Raw genomic sequence first — 19,781 nt, 5'->3', positions numbered from 1 at the left:
CTGGGGTTCAGTTTGTCAATGGGAATGATAAGAGATTTCGATTTATTGGGAATTTTGCTGACCAGAATGGAACTCTCCAGTTAAATGATGTAAACCTGGATGATGAGGGGAGCTACACGTGCATCTTCTCTCTGTTTCCAAGTGGCAATTTCAAGACAGAAATACCTCTAAGAGTACTTGGTAAGCTGAAACTCAGTGATTAAAATATTCTGAATGTTGTGCTTGTGTAGGAGTGAGAATCAACCACATTAACCTTCTTCTAACCGTCCTAGTTTCACCATCCATAAGCGTGAGGGATGACAAGCCTATTCTGATGGACACAAATGTTTCTCTTGTGACCTGCACGGCTGCTTTCGCCAAGCCGGCTCCATCTGTGGTGTGGAACACCGGCGCTCTGACACAGAATGTGTTACAGGTCAGCGAGTTGACCGAACATCCCAATGGAACGTTCACCAGAGTGACCACATTGCATGGAAGACCTACCAAAGAAATCAACGGCAGTAAGGTCGAGTGTGTCGTCAGCAGTGAAGCTCTGATGGAAAACAAAAATCTGTCATTCCAAATACAGGTCTACTGTGAGTAAACTACTGCTTCCTTGCATCTATACTTTGTCACTTATGTACAAAAAATGATAAACCAGGAATAACCAGTCAGACAAATCTGACTCGTTAAAGTAGAGAACGTTACTTTTCAGTCTTAGTATCAAAAAACGTTTTTTGCCATTGCCGGTGATGAATTTAATAAATGGCAGCTTAAACACAGATACAAACTCTCCGTTTCAGTTTATAGATTTGATTTAAGTTATTTATTATCTTAAACTGTGTTTTAACTTGACGTGACAGTGTGGTGGCATGTTCTAGAGCCCAGGTCGCAAAATGGCAGACATCAGTTTGATCTTGATCCAAATAAAGTCTCATGCAGACCCTGATTGGTTATTGGGTTTAAGTTGAATAGTTTCAAAGAGCAAAAAAGGGTTTTATCTGCACACACTGATAAATCAGCTTATTTGTCTGAGACAGTGGTGGTGATCCAAAGTGTAGATGTAAAACATCATTACAAAATGAAACAAATATTTTGAGCAATCTAAAACTTGAAACAGGAGCACAGAGAATGACCCATCATATGACTAAGGAAAAGGATTGACAAACAGCCCAGCATGAGGTTCTGCCGTGTGACTTAGCAGGACAGGCCAGATCTAGATTTTGTGCCAAATGTGCAATTTTTTTCTCCAAAGAGGAAGGTGTGTGAAAAGAAAGAATGTCCGGAGGGAAAGAGTGCCTCTCGTTTACATTCAGACCTTGAATCCACATAAACTTAAGCCTTGCACGGTAAAGTGGAGGTTTAAAAAAACATAAAAGAAAAATTTTAAAACAGAATTCAACCAAATCAACAGTTTTATAAAGCTTGACTTCAAATGTGGGGGCTATAAATGACTGCTGCCATCTGTGACCTGTGGTGTACTCTGGTGGGTTTTGAAAACACAGTCAATACAAGTTTTAGAAGAGACTTAACATTTAGACTATCTTCCAGTTGTTGATCTTTGGGTTGTTTTTTTTTCCCAGGATAAGGTGTAACTCAGTCTGTTGACCTTGTGCCGTCATTGAGTTCATGTGAACTCGTGCTTCACGTGTTTCTCTTTTTTTTAAACTTCAAACAAGGCTCTTTTGTCTAAGTTTCCAGAGGGTTGCTGTTGCGTTTCTGGTACAGCAGCTTGTTTTCTGTTTGAAATTCCAGAGGTTTGGGCACTAAACGAAACAGATTTGCTTCACTTTACTCATGTTTTACATTCAATGAAAAGGCTTCTTTTCTTTGCCGTTGCTCTGACTGTCATATGTGTGTTTAGTTGTACACGACGCATGCAAAAGTTGATTCCTTGGAAAAGCGTTTAAAGGAGTTTTGTGGATACACAAAAATGCTTGTTTCAGCCTTGCATCCACACAGAAAAGGCATTTTAGGATTCTCTAAATGGTATTTTTCTAAACTGGGTTCCAGAGTGAGGAAACTATGAAACACCACCTTTGTGCATTTGTGTTGACAGCCTAAAAACAACCTTTTACAAACAATGATGTCATAGACTCACCTCCTGCTTAACCTACTACCCCTATAATTACATGCTTTTGTGGTAGAGATAATTTATGTGTGTGAATGATTTACCTTGAACCCATTGAACAATATGAGAAAACCTTCCTTCATCTTTTGTTGGATACTCTGCCTGAAATCATCAATTATGTCTCACTCTTTTCCCAGTCAATAGTAGTTTAATTGTACTCTTCACCATCCTTGTCTTTTTTGTCCTGTGTTTACAGATGGAGCACAGTCATGTTATAATACTGGACTGTATCCTCACCTTGTCATTGTTGGGAGTTAAAGCCAGCAGGTCCTTGATTATGGAAGCTGCCATGTCGTAAAACTGATGTGCACTAGTAATGAGGGGCTTGAATCCCAGCCTAGTCTAGAAACTGTGCTGTGGTTTACAAGGACAAAGACTGTTTTGGAAAGAAAGCTCTTGTTGTGATAAATAGGATGTGCCTACAGGTTTGTGATTATTTCACACACAGCTTTAAGTATCTGGCAAAAGGAATGTGTTTGCATATTTTGTCTCTTGCTTCTGTACACAGTTTGTCCTGAAAATATAGTTTTATTCATCTTGCCTACAGTGTTTATGGGATAAAAGCTGAGGAGGGAGAAATCAGTTTCTTCATTGGTCTGCCAGCAATAACACGATCCCCACTGAGGTAATTCTGTGCCTGAAAAGGGATCATAATAGAAGTCGAGGGAAATCTATTCCTATTGTTTAGGAAACCAGGTGCATGCATTTGCCAGCAGATGCCATACTGTGCATGTAAGAGGATAGTTGAAATGGAAGACCCAACTGGAGACAACAGTCGCCTGCCTGGCAGTCAAAGGAAGAAATAAACTTTTTAATTTTCACAGAAACAAAGTGCGCTGCAGAGGCAGGATGAATAAACAGAGCTACTAGAAGCTCAAAGGAAACCAAGACTGAACACAAGAGGACAATAAACTGTTAAAAGTGCCACCGAAACCTTGAAAGTATGTCCTGAGGGGAGTAATTGTCAATATTCTGCAGGTGTGCTGATTTAAAAACTGGTGTAAGGTAAAAAAGGAATGAAATTAAAGGCCTAACATTCCTTGAAGAAATATGTATCGCCTGCTTCCTTTCATGCAGAAGTTTTAGACGAAGATCATCATATGAAGAGAAATTACCTTTTTAAAATAACATGTGTAATCCAGGCGATATTGTGATGTATTTTTACCACAAGATCTGTCGGTTTTACGGATGTATAGCTGTTTCTGTCCAGGATAAGGTTGATTAGCTGTGGTGGCCATCTTTAACTGGGTTGAGTCCAAAGGTTAAACCCTCTCCTGAAGCTCTGAAAAGAAATCTTTATTAAAACCTGTTTGTTATTTCATGAGATATTTGATAACGGTACAGCCAAACTAACACAAAGGCACGGGCAAAAAAACTTTATCACTCTGCCTTCACCATTGGCGGTGGGCAATATTTATTCAAAATGCACAAAGAGAATACAAACAAAACCAAATGGGAATAAATGTGAAACACAACTTGACATAACATAGTTAAAAAAAAAACTTGGCGGAATAAAGAACATAAATGGAAACAGAGGTGTGTGTGTGTAGGTGTGTGTGTGTGTGTGTGTGTGTGTGTGTGTGTGTGTGCGTGTAAAGCGGATTTACTGACTTCAAAGTATTTTTTTTTCTTTTTTTTGCCTGTCTGGGTTAAACATTGAGCTTGCTTATATAGAAACATTCCAGAGTTCAGTGTTCTGTCCTCACCCATAATTAGTTTAATTTTGTAGTAATGCATTAAACTGCAGATTTTAATAATTGTGACTTTTGCAACATTTCAGACAAATGGATTTTAAACCCTCCACAGGAAAAACAAACAGCATGAGTCGATCAAGTCTGAATTAAAACCTGTTTTTCCCTTCCAACATTTTTCTTTTAGGGACAACCATGCTGATTTTTGTCACAGGCCAAGGTCTGCCATTTGATGACCCCATAAATATAAAATATATAACTTTGTTTTATTAGACTAGCACAGAGAGTGATGTTTTTACTATTTTTGGCACATGCAGTTCATATCCAAATATGGTGCTTCTTCTCCTTCTCAACCACTGCCCCTTCCTGCATCCCATTGAAGTAAACTGATTGCTTTTAACACACTTTAAAGATTTAAAAAAGGAAAATACTAACCATTAATCTAATGAAACCATCTTCTATAAAAAATGATCATACTTGATTAAATATAATGTAAATGTTGTTTACTTGTGTATGTTTCACTCTTCTCATTAACCTGTTTTTCTAGCTGTTTCATAAAAAAGCTGTAAAAATGTATTTTTTTTGTTGTTGTTTTAAGAGAAAAGCTGGCAATAAGGGCAACATGAAAATCTAGGTGAAGGTAACTAGAGAATCCTTTAGAGCAAAATGAAAACCACATAAAATTACAACAGCAGGATAACCCAACTAAGATTTTTGCAGCGGTAAGGTTGTAGAAATAAACCCCCTCAGAGGACTAAGTTTTACCACCGTTAATTTGGTCTCAGGGTGTGCTCAAAACCTCATGGCTCAGCATTGCCTCCATCTATGTGTGAAGTTGCCAATCTATGCATTGTGTTAAATTAAAACCACAAGAGAAACAGGAAAACAATGTGCAAACCTTGCTAGGAAATTTTGTTTACCCACCCCCACTGTATGTGTAGGAAGGGAGAGTTGGGTGCATGGCAATAGCAAAAACAGAGTGAGAAGGGCGTTAAGAGTTTAGTATCTGTAAAACAGATGTTTGACTTGGTTCCTAAAATAAACAGCCCTGATTCAGTTTTCTGTTAGATGCACATTTTTGTTGCAGTCTTTTTGAGGCGTCTTTGTTATAGGCCCCTAAAAACTAGGCTATAGAGGAAGGCCTGACATCTCTGTGCGCTTACAGTTCCTGACAACAGAAGCGTCTCTGTTTTCTCACAATCACATTATCTTTCATGTCACCTTCCGCCACCATAATTAGATTTGCCTCCAGAAGTGGTTCTGATAATGGGCTTATTGTGCTCCCTGGCATTTTGCATCACGTGACCTGAATTGATTATATTGGCTTGGCATGTTGTAGAGAACAAAAATGAGCAGCTAAAAGTTGTAGGTGTGTTTTGTCTGTATTATTTATAGAGTACATTATGTCAGTTTAGGCTGAACTGGAGATTACACCCAGTGTTGGAGGAACTTGATATGTTTTTATGCTCTTATGTTTGAGCGCTGAAGTCACCAAATATTTTGGGGGAATCAAATTCCCCTGTCACTCGACAGATCATTGTGTTTTTTTCAGTCAAAGCCTGAGAAAAGGCAGGGTAATCCAATTATCCGTTTCATGTGAGCAAATTCCTGTGGGTTTACTCTTTTGTAAACCGACACACCTTCTGAGCTTTAAGGTGCAGAAAACAGTTTTTTTTTCACTCTGATGGTTTTGCATTACAGCTATTAAGGAAGTGGCTGCCAACTTTGTAGTCAAACTAGACATAACAGAATGAAATCAAGGATACAAGGATACACTTTCCTTGAAGGAACACCCATTGTCTTGCACGCAATAGTTTTAAACAGGATCTGTAATCTATAATTTCCAGTTGGTGTTGCTCCAAATAATTACGTAGGGAATTATTTTCATTTATTTTTATCTGTGAAGCTCATAAGTAGCCTGATAGATACAGTTTACCTGTAATGGTGTTCCTGCCAATGTAGTCTCTTAAAATGTAACCAAACGCAGAAATTGAAGCTGAAAGCTTAGTTGATTTCCTGGTTGGGAGCTGGTCTTTAATTTTGATGCAAATTTTCTGTATCTGTTTAAATGGTAATGTTTCATCAGGAAGGGTAATTGGAGGGTTTCACTGGTAGCCACTCGTGAATTATAAGGAGCAAGATGCAAGAGCAGGATGTATCCCTCCCTTCCTTCCTTTGGCTGCTGACTTCTGCTGAGATTTCCACAGAAAGCAAACATGCACATGTATTAGAACCAAATTGTTATAGTCCTAATCAAAATTTAGGAAAATAATATAACCTGTAAAGAGATTAAATTTGGAACACTGTCAAGAACTCAAATGACCTTTTGAGGGAATAAGTAGCCACTATTCTTTTTTTTCTCTCTCTCTCTCTCTCTTTTTGTTTTACCATGTTTGACTTTGTGTAAGCAGGCATTCATTATTCAGTCAGCCTTGGAATAACAGAGTGCTCTTTGTTCTTTTCAGTTCCACCTGATGAAGTAACGATTGAAAAAAGAGGAATCAACATTTTTGAATGTTTGACAAGCGCTAACCCAAACGCCACCTTTACCTGGAAAAGGTACAGTATTTGAATAAGCCCTAAAGCCGAAGTGTGTCCTGAATTTTATCAGCATGATGATTAAGAGTACCTGAATGAATGCCAGATGTAACAAAGGGAACATAACAGACATATTCAATGCTAACTAAGACATAATAGTTAAATGTAGATTGAATATACTTGATGTGGGAGAAAACCGGGAGGAAAATATAGCCATATAGCCATAAATGCAAAGTAGTACATGGCAGTTTGTTTTTGTGGTCAGCAGTTAAACAGCAGCAGAATGGTAGGACACGATTAAGAAATAAGGCTCTACTTCCCTAACCCTATATAACATGCAAAGAGGGACTTGTTCTTTGTTTCAAACAACCAGTTTTATTAGAACATGACTCTATTCCTGTGAAGACTTATCAAACTGCCTTCATTATTTTGCATTTAAACTTAGTATTAGTGCTTTAAAAGAATTGTTTCTTAATGGAAAATGACATTGGATAGTTTATAAAGAATATATACAAATAATATACAAGCCCCATGTTTTGTTTTGGTTTTTTTTAACATTGTGGAACAGTGATCGTTCCCCTCTTTGTGGTTTTTGTCAGTGTTATCTAAGGAATCAAAGAAAAAGACCCTTTATTCATGTAGATCCTACCTTGCTTGTACAAATGTGTATTTTTCTAATATATTTAGGAAGAATAAAATAAAATTATATAGTGCGTAGGTGAGTGTAGAATAAACTGTTGTTAAAATTACCATTTTTGTTTTAAAAGATAAACTTCAGAGTAGTTTCCTTTTGTTTGGTAGCATATATAGTTTTTTTCTCTTTCATCATGCAATCAATGTGTGACAGAGACAGGATCAGGATAAAAAATAAAATAAAAACAACTATATCTGTTTGAGATTCTAGGGCACAAATTAACCATGGGTATGTGGCAAATTGGCTGCTGTCATTGTTTCTAAAATGCTGCCCAGATAAATCGACCAGTTTTTGTAATGATTTTTGTTTCCTCACCAAAACCTTAAGCTTGAAGTCAGACATGAGCAATGTTTTTAGAACCTCGCCTTGTGCTAATACTGCAAAAACAAGGTTTAATGTTTTCAGGGTTCCCCCCAGAAAAGTGGCCAAGCCGATTGCCGGCCAACCGTGATTTAGTAAGAAAAAAAAAAGATTAAAGTTGACAGGAAAGTTGAAAATATGGCTATTTCTTATGTGATATTGTGAGATATTTGTGGATAAATATTTACACAACTACAGTTTTATAAAAAGGCACTTTTGAAATATTTTTTTAAACAAAAATGCAATACAACACACGTCTCACATCAAGGCCAATGGATAACAACAGAGAACTCTGACAAACAGAGAGATGCTGTACTGTACTGTGCTTTTTGTGGCACAGGCTGCATGTTGGATCACTACATGTAACAACAAAACAAAACATATCTAATGCTGAATTTAATAGAATAATTTTACTGTTAAACAAGGATAAATTAGCACGTGTCATATTATTATTTTCACTAAGCACAAAACATGCTTACCATATTCGGTCTTGTAAAGCCAGCAGCTGAATTTCAGCTCAACTAATCATTTTTGGTTAAACACGCTCGTTAGATGTTTATTTACTGTGGCTCCGACATCTCCAGCCATAGCTGAAGGAGGCTCAACCTCAGGGCTCCGCGAACAACGCGCGGAGCACCGAAATCGTCCATTTTGAGTGGAGCGGGGCGCACGTGGCGCGTGCAAAGTTACAAAAGCAACAGGACACCATGCGGGTGCTTTGCGCAGGGGCGGAGACGGCGCGATTGCGTCACTGTTGGCACGTGCACCCTCACGCGGTGAGGTAGGTAAAGGTAGCGGTTTTGGGGTGCGGGTGGAAAAAAACATGTATAAAAAATGACGTATTTTACAATAAACAAGCGGAGCTTAGCCTGGCGGCCATGGCAGCGAAGCCTGGCGGGCTGCCAGACTTATAATGCACTGGGGAAAACCCTGCTTTTATTGTCTCTGTTGCCACAATATATAACTTATGACACACAAGAATAAACACCTTTTTTTTCCAGTAGTGTTTTGTAAACCTGTCAGCCTTTGAAGTATCCTCCTAAATAATTAAAGGATTTGGGATGGGTTTTAGAAAGAGATTACGTTTAGCTTTGTGATGGGTTACAACATAGTTACGCCCTCCGGAATATAGGAGATAAAATGACATTTAAAAAGAGCATCTGAAGGTTGTAATAGCTGAATACCAAAATGAAGTTTTATTATACATGTGAATCTGATGCAAAATAAATTCAGTTTGTTTTACCCAAGCTCTCTCCTAAACGTATTGCAACCACGGACACAAACACAAGTATTCAAATTTCTACTTTGGTTTTTTCACTTCTAATAAAAAATATATAATGAGATGAAACTACAGCATGCGTCTTTTATCCAGTAGAACGTAACTAAAGATTCATCAGCTTCTTCATCTGAGGAGTGAAGTTTTGTGGTTCTGTTTGCCTTATGACACGAAGGAGCGGCATCATTTTCCAGATGGCAAGTGGTTCTCAAACAGGTTTGAACAAATAACAAAATAGAACAAGGAGAGAATAAATAAATAAATGCAACGTAGAAAATACACCAAAGGCAGAAAGAAATGGAGTGGGCAAAAAATAATGAGCTTGTCACTGTTTGTCTATTTGAAAGGGAGTAGGAAGAAGCAAAAAACTTATTGAATCCTACCCCTTATCCAAAGTTGATGATATATATCTTTTTGTAGCTCGGTTTTTGTCAGTAATGTATAGTTATTAGCTTGTTGTTGTATTCATATGGATGTTATTTTTCTGTGCAAGAAGGACAAATCAATAATGTATTACATAAAAAATAAGTAACTATATTCTAAACCTCAAACATGTATACATACAGTACAATTTTATTTATAAAGCACTTGAAAACACCACTGACCAAAGTGTTGTACACTAATAAAAACACGAGATAAAACACATACAGTACCAATAATCCCACATTCTTCAACTTGTAGAAATAGCAACATTAATAACAACAATGAGTTAATTACCACTGGGTTCTAAGTTATACCAAAATAAACATTCATTCTGTGTATTTGTGTTAATTCCCTTCTTCCCTGTACCTTGTGAACATTATAGTTTTGTATTTGTTTTACACGGATTGATGCTTGCACATTGTTTTAGTTCCACTTTCTGTCCGTTCCATAGTTTGACTCCAGTTACGCTGCTGCAAAATCTTTTCACTGTTGTTTGGATACTACAGATTTTGAAATTTAATGTTCTCCCTTTACTACACCCATCATTCCTTTCATAAAACATTTCCTGTAGATTTTTTTGGTAATAGTCTTTTGCAGATTTTTATACATAAATTGTGCCATTTGGTATTTTAGAATGTCATGCAATTTTAATATTTTAGACTTAACAAACAATGGATTTGGGTGCTTAAGAAAACCAACATTGTGAATTATTCTGACAGCTCTTTTTTGCAATGTGAGTAGTGACTGTCTTGACATTTTTTTTATATGTATTGCCCCACACCTCTGTGCAGTAGTTTAAAACAACGAGACTTGGTATCCAGAAAATGTCTTATTTTGGCCATACCTGAAATGCTTCTTGATACTTTGGTGCAGATGTATGTAATGTGAAATTTCCAGGACATTTTGGCATCTATTACCACCCCCAGGAATTTAGTTTCATTTAGTCTTTCCATGTTAACACCGTCTATCCCTCTATCTGTACCCAGTCTTGGTGCTTTAGTTTGTTAGTAAATATCATGAGGTTTGTATTGGTCAAATTAAGTGATAACTTATTTCTGTCAAACCAGTTTTTAATTTGGCGAAATTCTGTATTAATGGTGTCTAAAAGTTGCTGTAAGTGCGGTGGATGCTAATCCATGTTAAACTTCAGGGCATGGCTGCCAGATAGTGGTTTTATATCCATTCAGCTAACATTTTCTGTGGGCTATTCAATTTAATGCTTTTTTAGTTGGTTTATATCATCCATCCATCCATCTTCTACTGCTTATTTGTGGTTTGGTCATGGGAGCAACAAATCCAGGAAGGAATTCCAGACATCCTTTTCCTCAACTACACACTCCAGCTCTTCCGAGGGAATCCCAGGCCAGAGAGGTTATATAATTTCTCCAGCAAATTCTGGATCTGCACTGAGTTCTCTTCCAAGTGGGACGTGCCAAAAAAAAACAACAACCTGGTTTAATGCATTAACAAGATAATCATGTGTTTTTGAATGTAAGATTTAATTAGAACAATTTTAACAATTATAAAGTGAAAAAAGGAAAAACTACATTATAACTGTTGTGGAATATTTTTTTACAGAGAGGACAACGAAGAGTTTCATCTTAAGATGATTTATTATTTAAGCTATATAGCTGAGAATCACTGAGCTGAGGTCAGTCTGCACATTACAGATAGCTCCCTCTTGTAGGGTGAGGAGTGGGAGGGACAGAAAGGTTAAGATAAACTTATCAAGAGGAGGTAACAAAAAATGAGGTAAAAATAGACTTCCTGGCCGCCTATACTCCAAGGCTCCATAAAGATGAGATAAAAGGCATTCTAAACTAAAACTTGGTGTCCTAAATGCTTTTGTACTTTTCCACTGTAACAGTTAAACACAGCTTTAACTTAAAAGTAGCAGAGAATCATTGAAGCAATTTTATTTCCTATTACATAAATGAAAAATTGTAAATGTACATCACATTAGGTCAGAAGATGTATAAGTATACAGTAAATAATTAATTCAATATGTTTAAGCCCAGAATGTTTAGCATTTTAAAGTCTTAGCCTGTGACTCCTGAGTGTACTTTTAAAAGACAGCAGGTGAACCAACAACAAGAGCACCAATAAAATCTTGTTTCCCTGGTGAAAAGACAGACATGCACATTAGCTCAGTTTGTTACCTGGAAACCGGCCCGTGTTTTTCCACTCGGTTCACACTTAACTACAGCTCCACTGAATGTTGTTCAGGGAAACAAAAGTGTGTGTGTGTGTGTTAAATATTTTATATCTATCTAGAGTAGCTTTTAACTTTATTATTTGGACATTTGATACCCAGCAGCAGCCACAAGCGGTTAAACACACAAGTAGTACATCTGTGCATTAAGATGTTCAATATTAATGTTCTGATGGCTATTCTTACTCCATTTAAAACAATTTATTATGTGTAAGCCGCAAGGTAATGCATGTAATGAAAAGTGTGGTGGGACTGGAATAACTCCTATTGAAATAGCTGAAATTTCTTATTAAGTGAAGAAAAGTCATGACATATTATGAAACTTTGATAAACTAAGTAATTCCAGCTATGTTATTTCTTTCTTAATACAGCTGAAATTCATTATTTACCCACTCCCTGACTTGCCTCACTGATGTGTCAAAGGGTTGTTTTCGGCATCTCCCTGAAGGTATACTTCCACTGTTGCACGAAGCCTACTGAAACCCTGTGTTGTCTTTGTCCTTCCTAGACAAAGAGACGCTAGAGATCACTACTTCAAGCAAAAGCATCAGGAGCTCTTTAAAAAAATAAAGTCATTATCTCACTTTGTTGCAACTGTTGGAGATTAAGTAGATTAAGCCATAAATGTGGAGGCTTCTGCCAAGGGGGGTATAAAACAGGCAGAGGCGGGTACAATGTGGTTGGAGTTGGGCAATGAAATAATGTGCACGGCCAAGATTAGAATTTTACAAGTTGCACATGACAGTAGAATGTGTTTCAAAAATTGGCTGTCCATAAAGAAATGGCCACACATTGCTCTTCTCCTAGTTGCAACACTATTATCTCTGAAGTTGCAGTACAGGGAGATACTGGCTTAAGCCACACCCAGAGGATTAGCAAAGCAAAAACACACAGGGTCACACCTCAGTGTACATAGATGTGAAATATACCCAGCTTGAAACAAACCTAACTATATGGTGGGTTGGAACTTACTGTTCTGAGGTTTGTTTTTTAGCAGTTTTATTGTGCTTTTTCACCGTTATGTCTCAATCAGTCATGCTTGTGATGACACAATTTGGCTACAAAGACACAACAGATTCTGGATGTGACCAAACAGTGAATGTGTAAAAAGAAAAAGAAAATAAGAATAAAACTTAAATAATAATGACAGAGTCTATGGATTCTGTTATATTCCTTTACTTGCTGGCAAGGAGACAAGACAGTAGGGATGAGGAGCGATCCCTCACATGTAGGGTGGGCCATTTATATGGATACACCTTAATAAAAAGGGAACGGTTGGTGATATTAACTTTCTGTTTGTGGCACAGTAGTATATGGGAGAGGGAAAACTTTTCAAGATGGGTGGTGACCATGGTGGCCATTTTGGATCCAACTTTTGTTTTTTCAATGGGAAGATGGTCATGTGACACATCAAACTTACTGGGAATTTCACAAAAGAAACAATGGTGTGCTTGGTTTTAATGTAACGTTATTCTTTCATAAGTTATTTACAAGTTTCTCACCACTTATAAAATGTGTTCAAAGTTCTGCCCATTGTGTTGGATTGTCAACGCAACCCTTTTCTACCACTCTTTACACACTGATAGCATCACCACAGGAGAAATGCTAGCACAGGCTTCCAGTAGCCGTAATTTCAGGTGCTGCATATCTCGTATCTTCACAGCAGAAACAATGGCCTTTAGATGACCCCAAACATAAAAGTCTAAGAGGGCCAGATCGGGAGACCTTGGGGGCCTTTCAACTGGCCCACAACGACCAATCCACTTTCTAAGAAGTGGAAGTGGGAGTTGTTGGATGCAACTGAGTAGCTTATCTCCTCTTCGGAATGTCAAAGTTTTAAGATCCGGAAACTTCCATTTCCTGCAGCTATTTAACATAGATACATAGTTTTATAGATACTGAACTAAAAGTTGATGTAGTAGTAGCTTAAAATCCATTCACAGTGCATACTTTGAAAGCTATTACATTTTGCGAGATCTCTCAGTTTTGCGTTAGATTGTGCAGAATGTCATGTATAAGGTTTGACCAAAACTGTTATGACGCTGTCCTTTCTCAGCATATGATGATTTTAGTTTAAAACTCTGGCAGGTGATATGCATTCCTTTAAGGATGCTAGTACTTTATTTTGATTGTTTTTGAGCTGATTGTACCCACTGTGGTTACAAGACTAAAAAATGCTCGGCACAAATCGTATCACAAGTATCCAAAACCTTCGAGCTATCGGTGGCATTTGCACACTGCTTGGATTCACAGGAAGGTTTTGTGTTAAACAGCTGGCTGGGCAATCATAATTTTTAAGAATTAAACATCTCAGTGTCATGGTTATAAATCATTCCACGTCATTACAGATCATATCACTCAGTGCGACTTTAGTCTGTCCACCTGGAATCACATCCACCAAGGAGCAATAGGTATTTTATACAGAAACATATAAATCTATGGATTCAAAAAGTACCATGATTAGATTAGAATAGAAGAATGCAGCTAAATAAAAAATAAACAGAAGAAATACTTATAAGGAAATAAATACGGAAATAAAGTGAAAAAAAAAACACTTTTATAAATATTTTTACTTTTAATTTTTTGGGCATTTCCACTACCAAAGATACTGTTTATTTTTTGTTTATTTTTCAACTTTACCTCAACTTTTAGTTATTTAGTTCCTCGCTAAAACTCCCATAAGAAAGTATTTTTCCCTCACATGAAGAATGGTTTCAGTTGCGAGGGAGCTAAAATATTTGACTAAAAAGCTTTTTGATCTGTTTGCTTTGAAACAATGCTGTAATTAAGTATTGTGTACACACCTGCTGATGTCCTGTTTTTTCACCTGGCTGTTAGATATGGGTGGGTGTGACTTGCCTGTAAGGGAGGAAATTAGGACCTCCGGTGCTCATGCTGGTACAAGTCTAAGCTGAGCCTCATGTCTCATTTTATTCAAACTGGATTGAATAAAAGGAGGACACAGTGGAGATAATGGATTCAATCTGCCTCTGGGAAATTACAAATATACTGTATGTCAATGACCGCTGGGCTCTCTGAAAACACAGGCTGTGTGGTGCTTTGTGGTGGTTTGTGTTTTCGAGCTGCTCCCAGTCTCTGCAGCCTTAAGTTGGTATTTAATTTTAAATATCTCAGTTAAACTCTTCTCAGAATGTCCCATTGGCTGAAAACTCAGTCTGAAAAGTGGACCAGAGGGCAGAGAGGAAATTCCTTTCCACACTGATGATGTTATTATATTTTCACAGTCTCTTAGCTACTGACTTTTATTTTTTAGCTTTTACTTTCCTTATCATTAGTCAATGTATAGACAGGGACTTCTTTTGACAGTTTGACATCTGCATCCTGCTTTCATGTCGGCAGCTGAAAAACAAGCTCTTTCTGGTTTTCTTTGAACTCCATCCAACCAGCAGTATCAGTACTGAAACTTGGCAGAACCCATTTTCCATTTTTTCAATAAAACACTGTATGGTGGAGTTCTTGGATTTTATGTGAAAGGCAGTGTAAGACTTCTATATTCGATTATAAGACAGAGACTACTTGAAAACAAACTGATTGTCAAGACTGAGAAATGAAGGTTGAGTGTACTCAAAGCCTCCATTTGGGGTTTGTAAAGTACAGAAAATGAGCATGATATGGATGTGGAAAAAAGTAACTGCTGTGTACTGTAATGGAAAATGTTAATGTTGTTATTTTTAATAGTAAAATGTATAACAATAATTATGATTCTTGTCTGTACACGTGAAGACTTAATGAAGTTATTCTTCTTCTGTTATGTTTTGTATCAAGGTTTGAAAAGCTTTTTGTTCCTTGTTGAGTATTTTTTGCCGCTACAGTACAAAAGGCCTACCTTCAACTTTCAGGAAGCAGCTTCAGTAGTTTCTGGTTGTTGTTCAATTTGGTGCAAATTTCACCTCCCTAACCACCACCTCTGTCTTGTTAAGGAGACTTCACAAACTACCTTTAAAAAAACTAAGAGACATTTTCTTCAATCTTGTTTTTTGTACCACCCCTTTCCATAATCATTATTTCACTGTGGAGATGAATCCTTCTGACCTATATTCTGTCTTGCCATTACCCACAACCCCAGAGAGAGAAAGATGCTAAAGTTTACTAAATCAAGCAGTTTAAACTAAACTAATGGGATTTCAAATGATGTGAGTGGAAATCCTTGAATAAACTGCCAGTTGAACGCAAAATATTTATAAATAAACTGTCTTTCTATGGGTTGTTATTTATTTTTTATTTTTTGGATATTCAATTTCAAGAGGAGAAATTAGGAACAAAGACATAAAAACCAGACATGATGTTTTTGTGCCCTGTAAATATACCCACAGAAAACCCTGCAGCCAGTTATCATGAGATCAAACGGTAAACAGATCCTGTAATCCATCTTAATGAGGTGTTATTATCTTTCAGACGTGGGGAAAAACAAACAGTAACCAGGGTTACAATTACCTTTTTTTTTACATCAGCCTCTTAAGCTTACTGAAAAAAAAGGTTTTAGGTATAACTAAACCATCTGTAAAATGCATAAAAATTATTTAAATTTTTTAGATTTATGTTTTGTTCTTTTCCAGTTTTCCACATTACTTGTCTTATGGGTTTTAAAGCGCTGTGATAACAACATGTGGCTTCACGTTCTACATGGTCTACATGGGGCTTGTTAGATCTGGTGAAATTGATTCAGACTTCCTAGTTTGATTAAAAAAATAACCAAAAAATAGGAACTAAATTGTCCTTTCTACTTCTGCAGGTAAATCTTTTGATTACTTTCAGATTATTAAAAGGCCGTGTCTATTGTTTTCAAAATCGCCTGTGAACGTTTAACATTGTTGCTTTAATTGCTTTAACTGTTGTGTGTGAGGATGTGGTTAAGGCAGAAAATCTGAACTTCCACATCTGCAGAATAACCCTTCCTAGTGTTGACCTCCATAACAAGATTAAAATCTAAACTGAGCCTGTTATTCTCTAGAGGTTTTACTTTTTTGTAAAAGCATGTGTTGCACTACAACTTAACATCAGTCGTAGAGCACAGAGTGTGAATTAGCCTGGATTGGATTGTTTTTCAGGCTTGTAAAATACTTTTTTTTTCTTCAAAAGTGTCATAATGGTGTGAAGGAACGCTACATTAGCTCGTATTGAACTTTCCGCTTTTGTGTGACACTGTGTGTTTATTTTGTTGCTGTTTTCCTCAACTGAGCAACGACTGTGTTGCTGCACAAATGTATATGTCCTGAGCCTAAATCATTTAGATCAAGTCATGATCTAAATGTGCTGAGGCTGCTGACTGCATCAGCCTGATCAGCAAGTCTAGTCAGTCAAACTCCAGGCAGACTGAGGCATTTAGCAGCACCTGACACAAATATGTGCATGGTCTGTGTGCAGCACACATTTGCATCTTAACATGGTTGAGAGAACCGCTGAGGTGGTAACTATTAACTAGTTGACAGAGCTTCATTTGAAAAATCACCTGACTATTTCTTAAAAAAACAGATTTGTGGTAACTGTTTCTTCATCCTGCTGTTCTAGTTTCTATGCCATGTGTAAATTTTCATCTCTAGGTTTCATTTGAAACGTTGTTTGTTTCTTGCAGAGATGGGCAGCCTTTACCCAAGCAGGTCAGTGCCCAGGGTGCAACGCTGCATTTTTCAAGCTTGACTGCAGACCAGAGTGGCCGTTATCAGTGTGAAGCAACTAATGAGCATGGCAGCAAAATTCAGTTCCTTTACGTTCTTGTCCCTCCAGGTGAGGATTTGTCAATGATGTATTTTGCATATCTCCTGTTTTGCAGGTTTTGAACTGAGCTTCTGAGGTTTTTTTATTGCCCGTCAGCATGAAAGGCAGCAGATAATGTGATTGGCTATGTGTGTGCATGTGTTTTTGATCGTTTTTCAGTCAAACTTATCAAACATAAAACAGCTATTTTTACAGATTTGGCTTAAGAGTAGTTGAAATGCAATTCTTCAATGAATGCTAGGTGTTTCTTTTTGTTGGTGGTGGGGTTTTTTTAGGAATGCTAGTTTAAATTTACTGTTTTGTCATTATTCCTATTTTGATTTGGTTGATTTAGATTTTTTTTTATTGATGTTATGTTTACAAATATTAGTTTTTTTTATAAAGACTTGAATATTTTTTGTCTTCCTCCTCAACCTCTTTTGTTTATCCTGGCCAGGGCCTTTTGTGTATGAACATATCTTCCAGCAAAGACTGGATCTCTATTTCACTTTGTTTGTCAAGCATAATTTATCAAAAAGCCTTGTTTAGATTTTATATGACTGGCTAAGTTTCTTTTTTTGCTATGTGTCTCTAAGTAAGCCTACCCCTAAGGGGACATACATACTTGTAGGGGGGGGAGGCCCAAATGTCAAGAGAAGTTTTGACAATTTGATTCTGGAAAAGTATTGCATTTAAAAACAAAAAACTTTGTAGAATCCCTGCACAGAGCATTTAATACGCTTTACAAAAGCAAATGGAATTGGATGAAGGTGCTGTGTACTTAAGCAGGCTGAGCAGATGTCCTTTGCACAAAGGCAGTTTGGGTTTTAGACCTGACCGGTGTGCTTCTCACCCTTTCCTCTATTTACTTTTCTTGGCGTTACCAATGTAAATGTTAAAAATAACATCAAAAGGGCGAGAGAGAACTTGAGGAGAGCGAGCACAGATGTTACCTGAGTTGAAGAAACCAACCATAAACTCAAATATTTGTTCAAACTTTATAAGGGTGGGGTTTTCCTCTCTTTTTTTCTGTTAACGGACTGTGTTAAACTGATGACAGAACCTGTCAGCTAGTCTTGTTTGCACAAAGTAAACATATTTTTGTATCTGATCAAACATATATCTAAAATATTTAAATAACCAAAACATATGGATTGAACCAAATTAACTATTTAATTATGTTTAAAGATTTTTTGATGTACTCAGAACAAACATTGGGACTTTCTTATATTTCTGTCAGTCTTTTGATTTATGAGGATTTTTATTTGAGGAAGTATAATATAACCCTGTGTCTAACTGAAAGGACGCACTCATCCCATGGTTGACTTATTTCCAGAAAGGGTTTGGTTTTTTCTCAAGTGGGTTACAGTTCACCCACAACCCTTTAATTCAGTCAGGCAAATTGTAATTATTCAGTTGGAAAACTTCTGTCTGTTTTTGAGCTGGAAGCTAACATGCAGACATTTATTTTTACACTTGACACTGCTGTGTTATTTATTTAAATAATATAAAATGTGACCAAACTAAAAGTAAACCCAGAAAAGTTTTTAAATAAACAAAGCAGCTGGACTTCTGTTCTGTAGCTGAGGACGTTTCACTTCTCACGCAGGGGAGCTTTATCAATTCAAAATTGGAGGGTGTGGCTCTCCAAGCTGTAAACCTAACGAGATGATTTGTTGTGCAAGCTGTATTCACGTTAATCTCAATGCCCCCCACCCACCCACACACTCACACACACACACACACACACACACACACACACACACACACACACACACACACACACACACACACACACACACGTTATGTCTCTCTATCTTTGCAGGGACTTTCCATTGACTTCCATTCATTTCTACACCCTAACTACAGCCTAACCCTGACCCTTACCCTAATCCTAACCATTACCACCCTAAACCAAACCTAAACTCAATTCACACCTTAGTCCTAAACCTAACCCCTAACCCAAAAACATAGTTTCTCCTTGTGGGGACCAGGCTTTGGTCCCCACAAGGTAGTATATGTTAGGAAAATTGTCCCCACAATGTATCAAATACATGGCCACACACCCATTGGAGAGTCATTAGGGATAATGTTTTGTCAAATAAAATAAAGACAATGCCGGATGTACTCTGTGTCCATGAATAAAATGTACTCTTACTTTATTTGTCATCTTTATGTCTTGTTTAGATTGTGGGGGCAACAATATTGGTTGGATTTTTTTCGGTCTTCTTCTTGCCGCAATTCTGATTGCTGTTGTCATTTGGTACATCAGAAAACATGGGATATTTCAGAGGTATTAACTCCAATATCTGTACATATATTTCAGTATAATTTGCAGTACTACTACCGTATTCAGTGAAACTACAATGCATACATTTAAGATGTTTTTCTTGTTACTTTTCATTTAGAGGAGAAAGTGAGCAGCAGAACCAAGAACCTTCCAGTCCATCAGAACAGCAACCAATGAGCAACATGCAAGATGCTGAAGAGTCAACCTAACCCAGACCTGTAAGTGAATGTATCAAAATGAATTGTTTTTTGTTATCTTTGAAGTTCTCCAATGGTGTGTGGAAAACCTTGTGTATTTATGACTTCAGTTAATATAAAGTAATAGTCGTGTAATTTTATATAAGAAGAACCGTATTTGTTATATCTGCTTTAAAAAAAAACAGCTATTAGTCACTGAAATTAATTATTAACTTCATTTTTGTGTGTCTTTAGTGTCGCAGCTGTGTTCTTTTTCAAGGGTGTGTATGTTTTAA

At 37.1% G+C, this 19,781-nt stretch overlaps 1 protein-coding gene and 1 long non-coding RNA gene across 4 annotated transcripts in view; one reads left to right on the top strand and one right to left on the bottom strand.

Annotated features, from left to right (window-relative positions):
* Positions 1 to 211, bottom strand: part of LOC119617119 — a 4,036-nt gene extending 3,825 nt beyond the window's left edge. Inside the window, exon 1 of the long non-coding RNA XR_005233302.1 lies at positions 166 to 211. This is a non-coding gene — a long non-coding RNA (uncharacterized LOC119617119). The remainder of the gene's footprint in view (positions 1 to 165) is intronic.
* si:ch211-214p13.3 (nectin-1) overlaps positions 1 to 19,781 on the top strand; it is a 39,348-nt gene that overhangs the window by 15,232 nt on the left and 4,335 nt on the right. The window contains exons 4-10 of one of the 3 annotated variants that reach the window (XM_037976198.1): positions 1 to 180; positions 273 to 575; positions 6,267 to 6,360; positions 16,898 to 17,049; positions 19,207 to 19,312; positions 19,428 to 19,527; positions 19,741 to 19,766. The exon at positions 1 to 180 is cut by the window's left edge and continues 1 nt beyond it. In XM_037976198.1, coding sequence (XP_037832126.1) covers positions 1 to 180; positions 273 to 575; positions 6,267 to 6,360; positions 16,898 to 17,049; positions 19,207 to 19,312; positions 19,428 to 19,518 — 926 coding nt within the window. In that variant the 3' untranslated portion in view covers positions 19,519 to 19,527; positions 19,741 to 19,766. The remainder of the gene's footprint in view (positions 181 to 272; positions 576 to 6,266; positions 6,361 to 16,897; positions 17,050 to 19,206; positions 19,313 to 19,427; positions 19,528 to 19,740; positions 19,767 to 19,781) is intronic. The other 2 variants (XM_037976196.1, XM_037976197.1) reach the window with 2 other exon arrangements.

This window comes from Kryptolebias marmoratus, linkage group LG6 (assembly GCF_001649575.2).
Source record: "Kryptolebias marmoratus isolate JLee-2015 linkage group LG6, ASM164957v2, whole genome shotgun sequence".
Taxonomy (NCBI): domain Eukaryota; kingdom Metazoa; phylum Chordata; class Actinopteri; order Cyprinodontiformes; family Rivulidae; genus Kryptolebias; species Kryptolebias marmoratus.
Note: the sequence above shows the minus strand (reverse complement) of the source record. Positions and strands in the feature narration are given on the sequence as shown.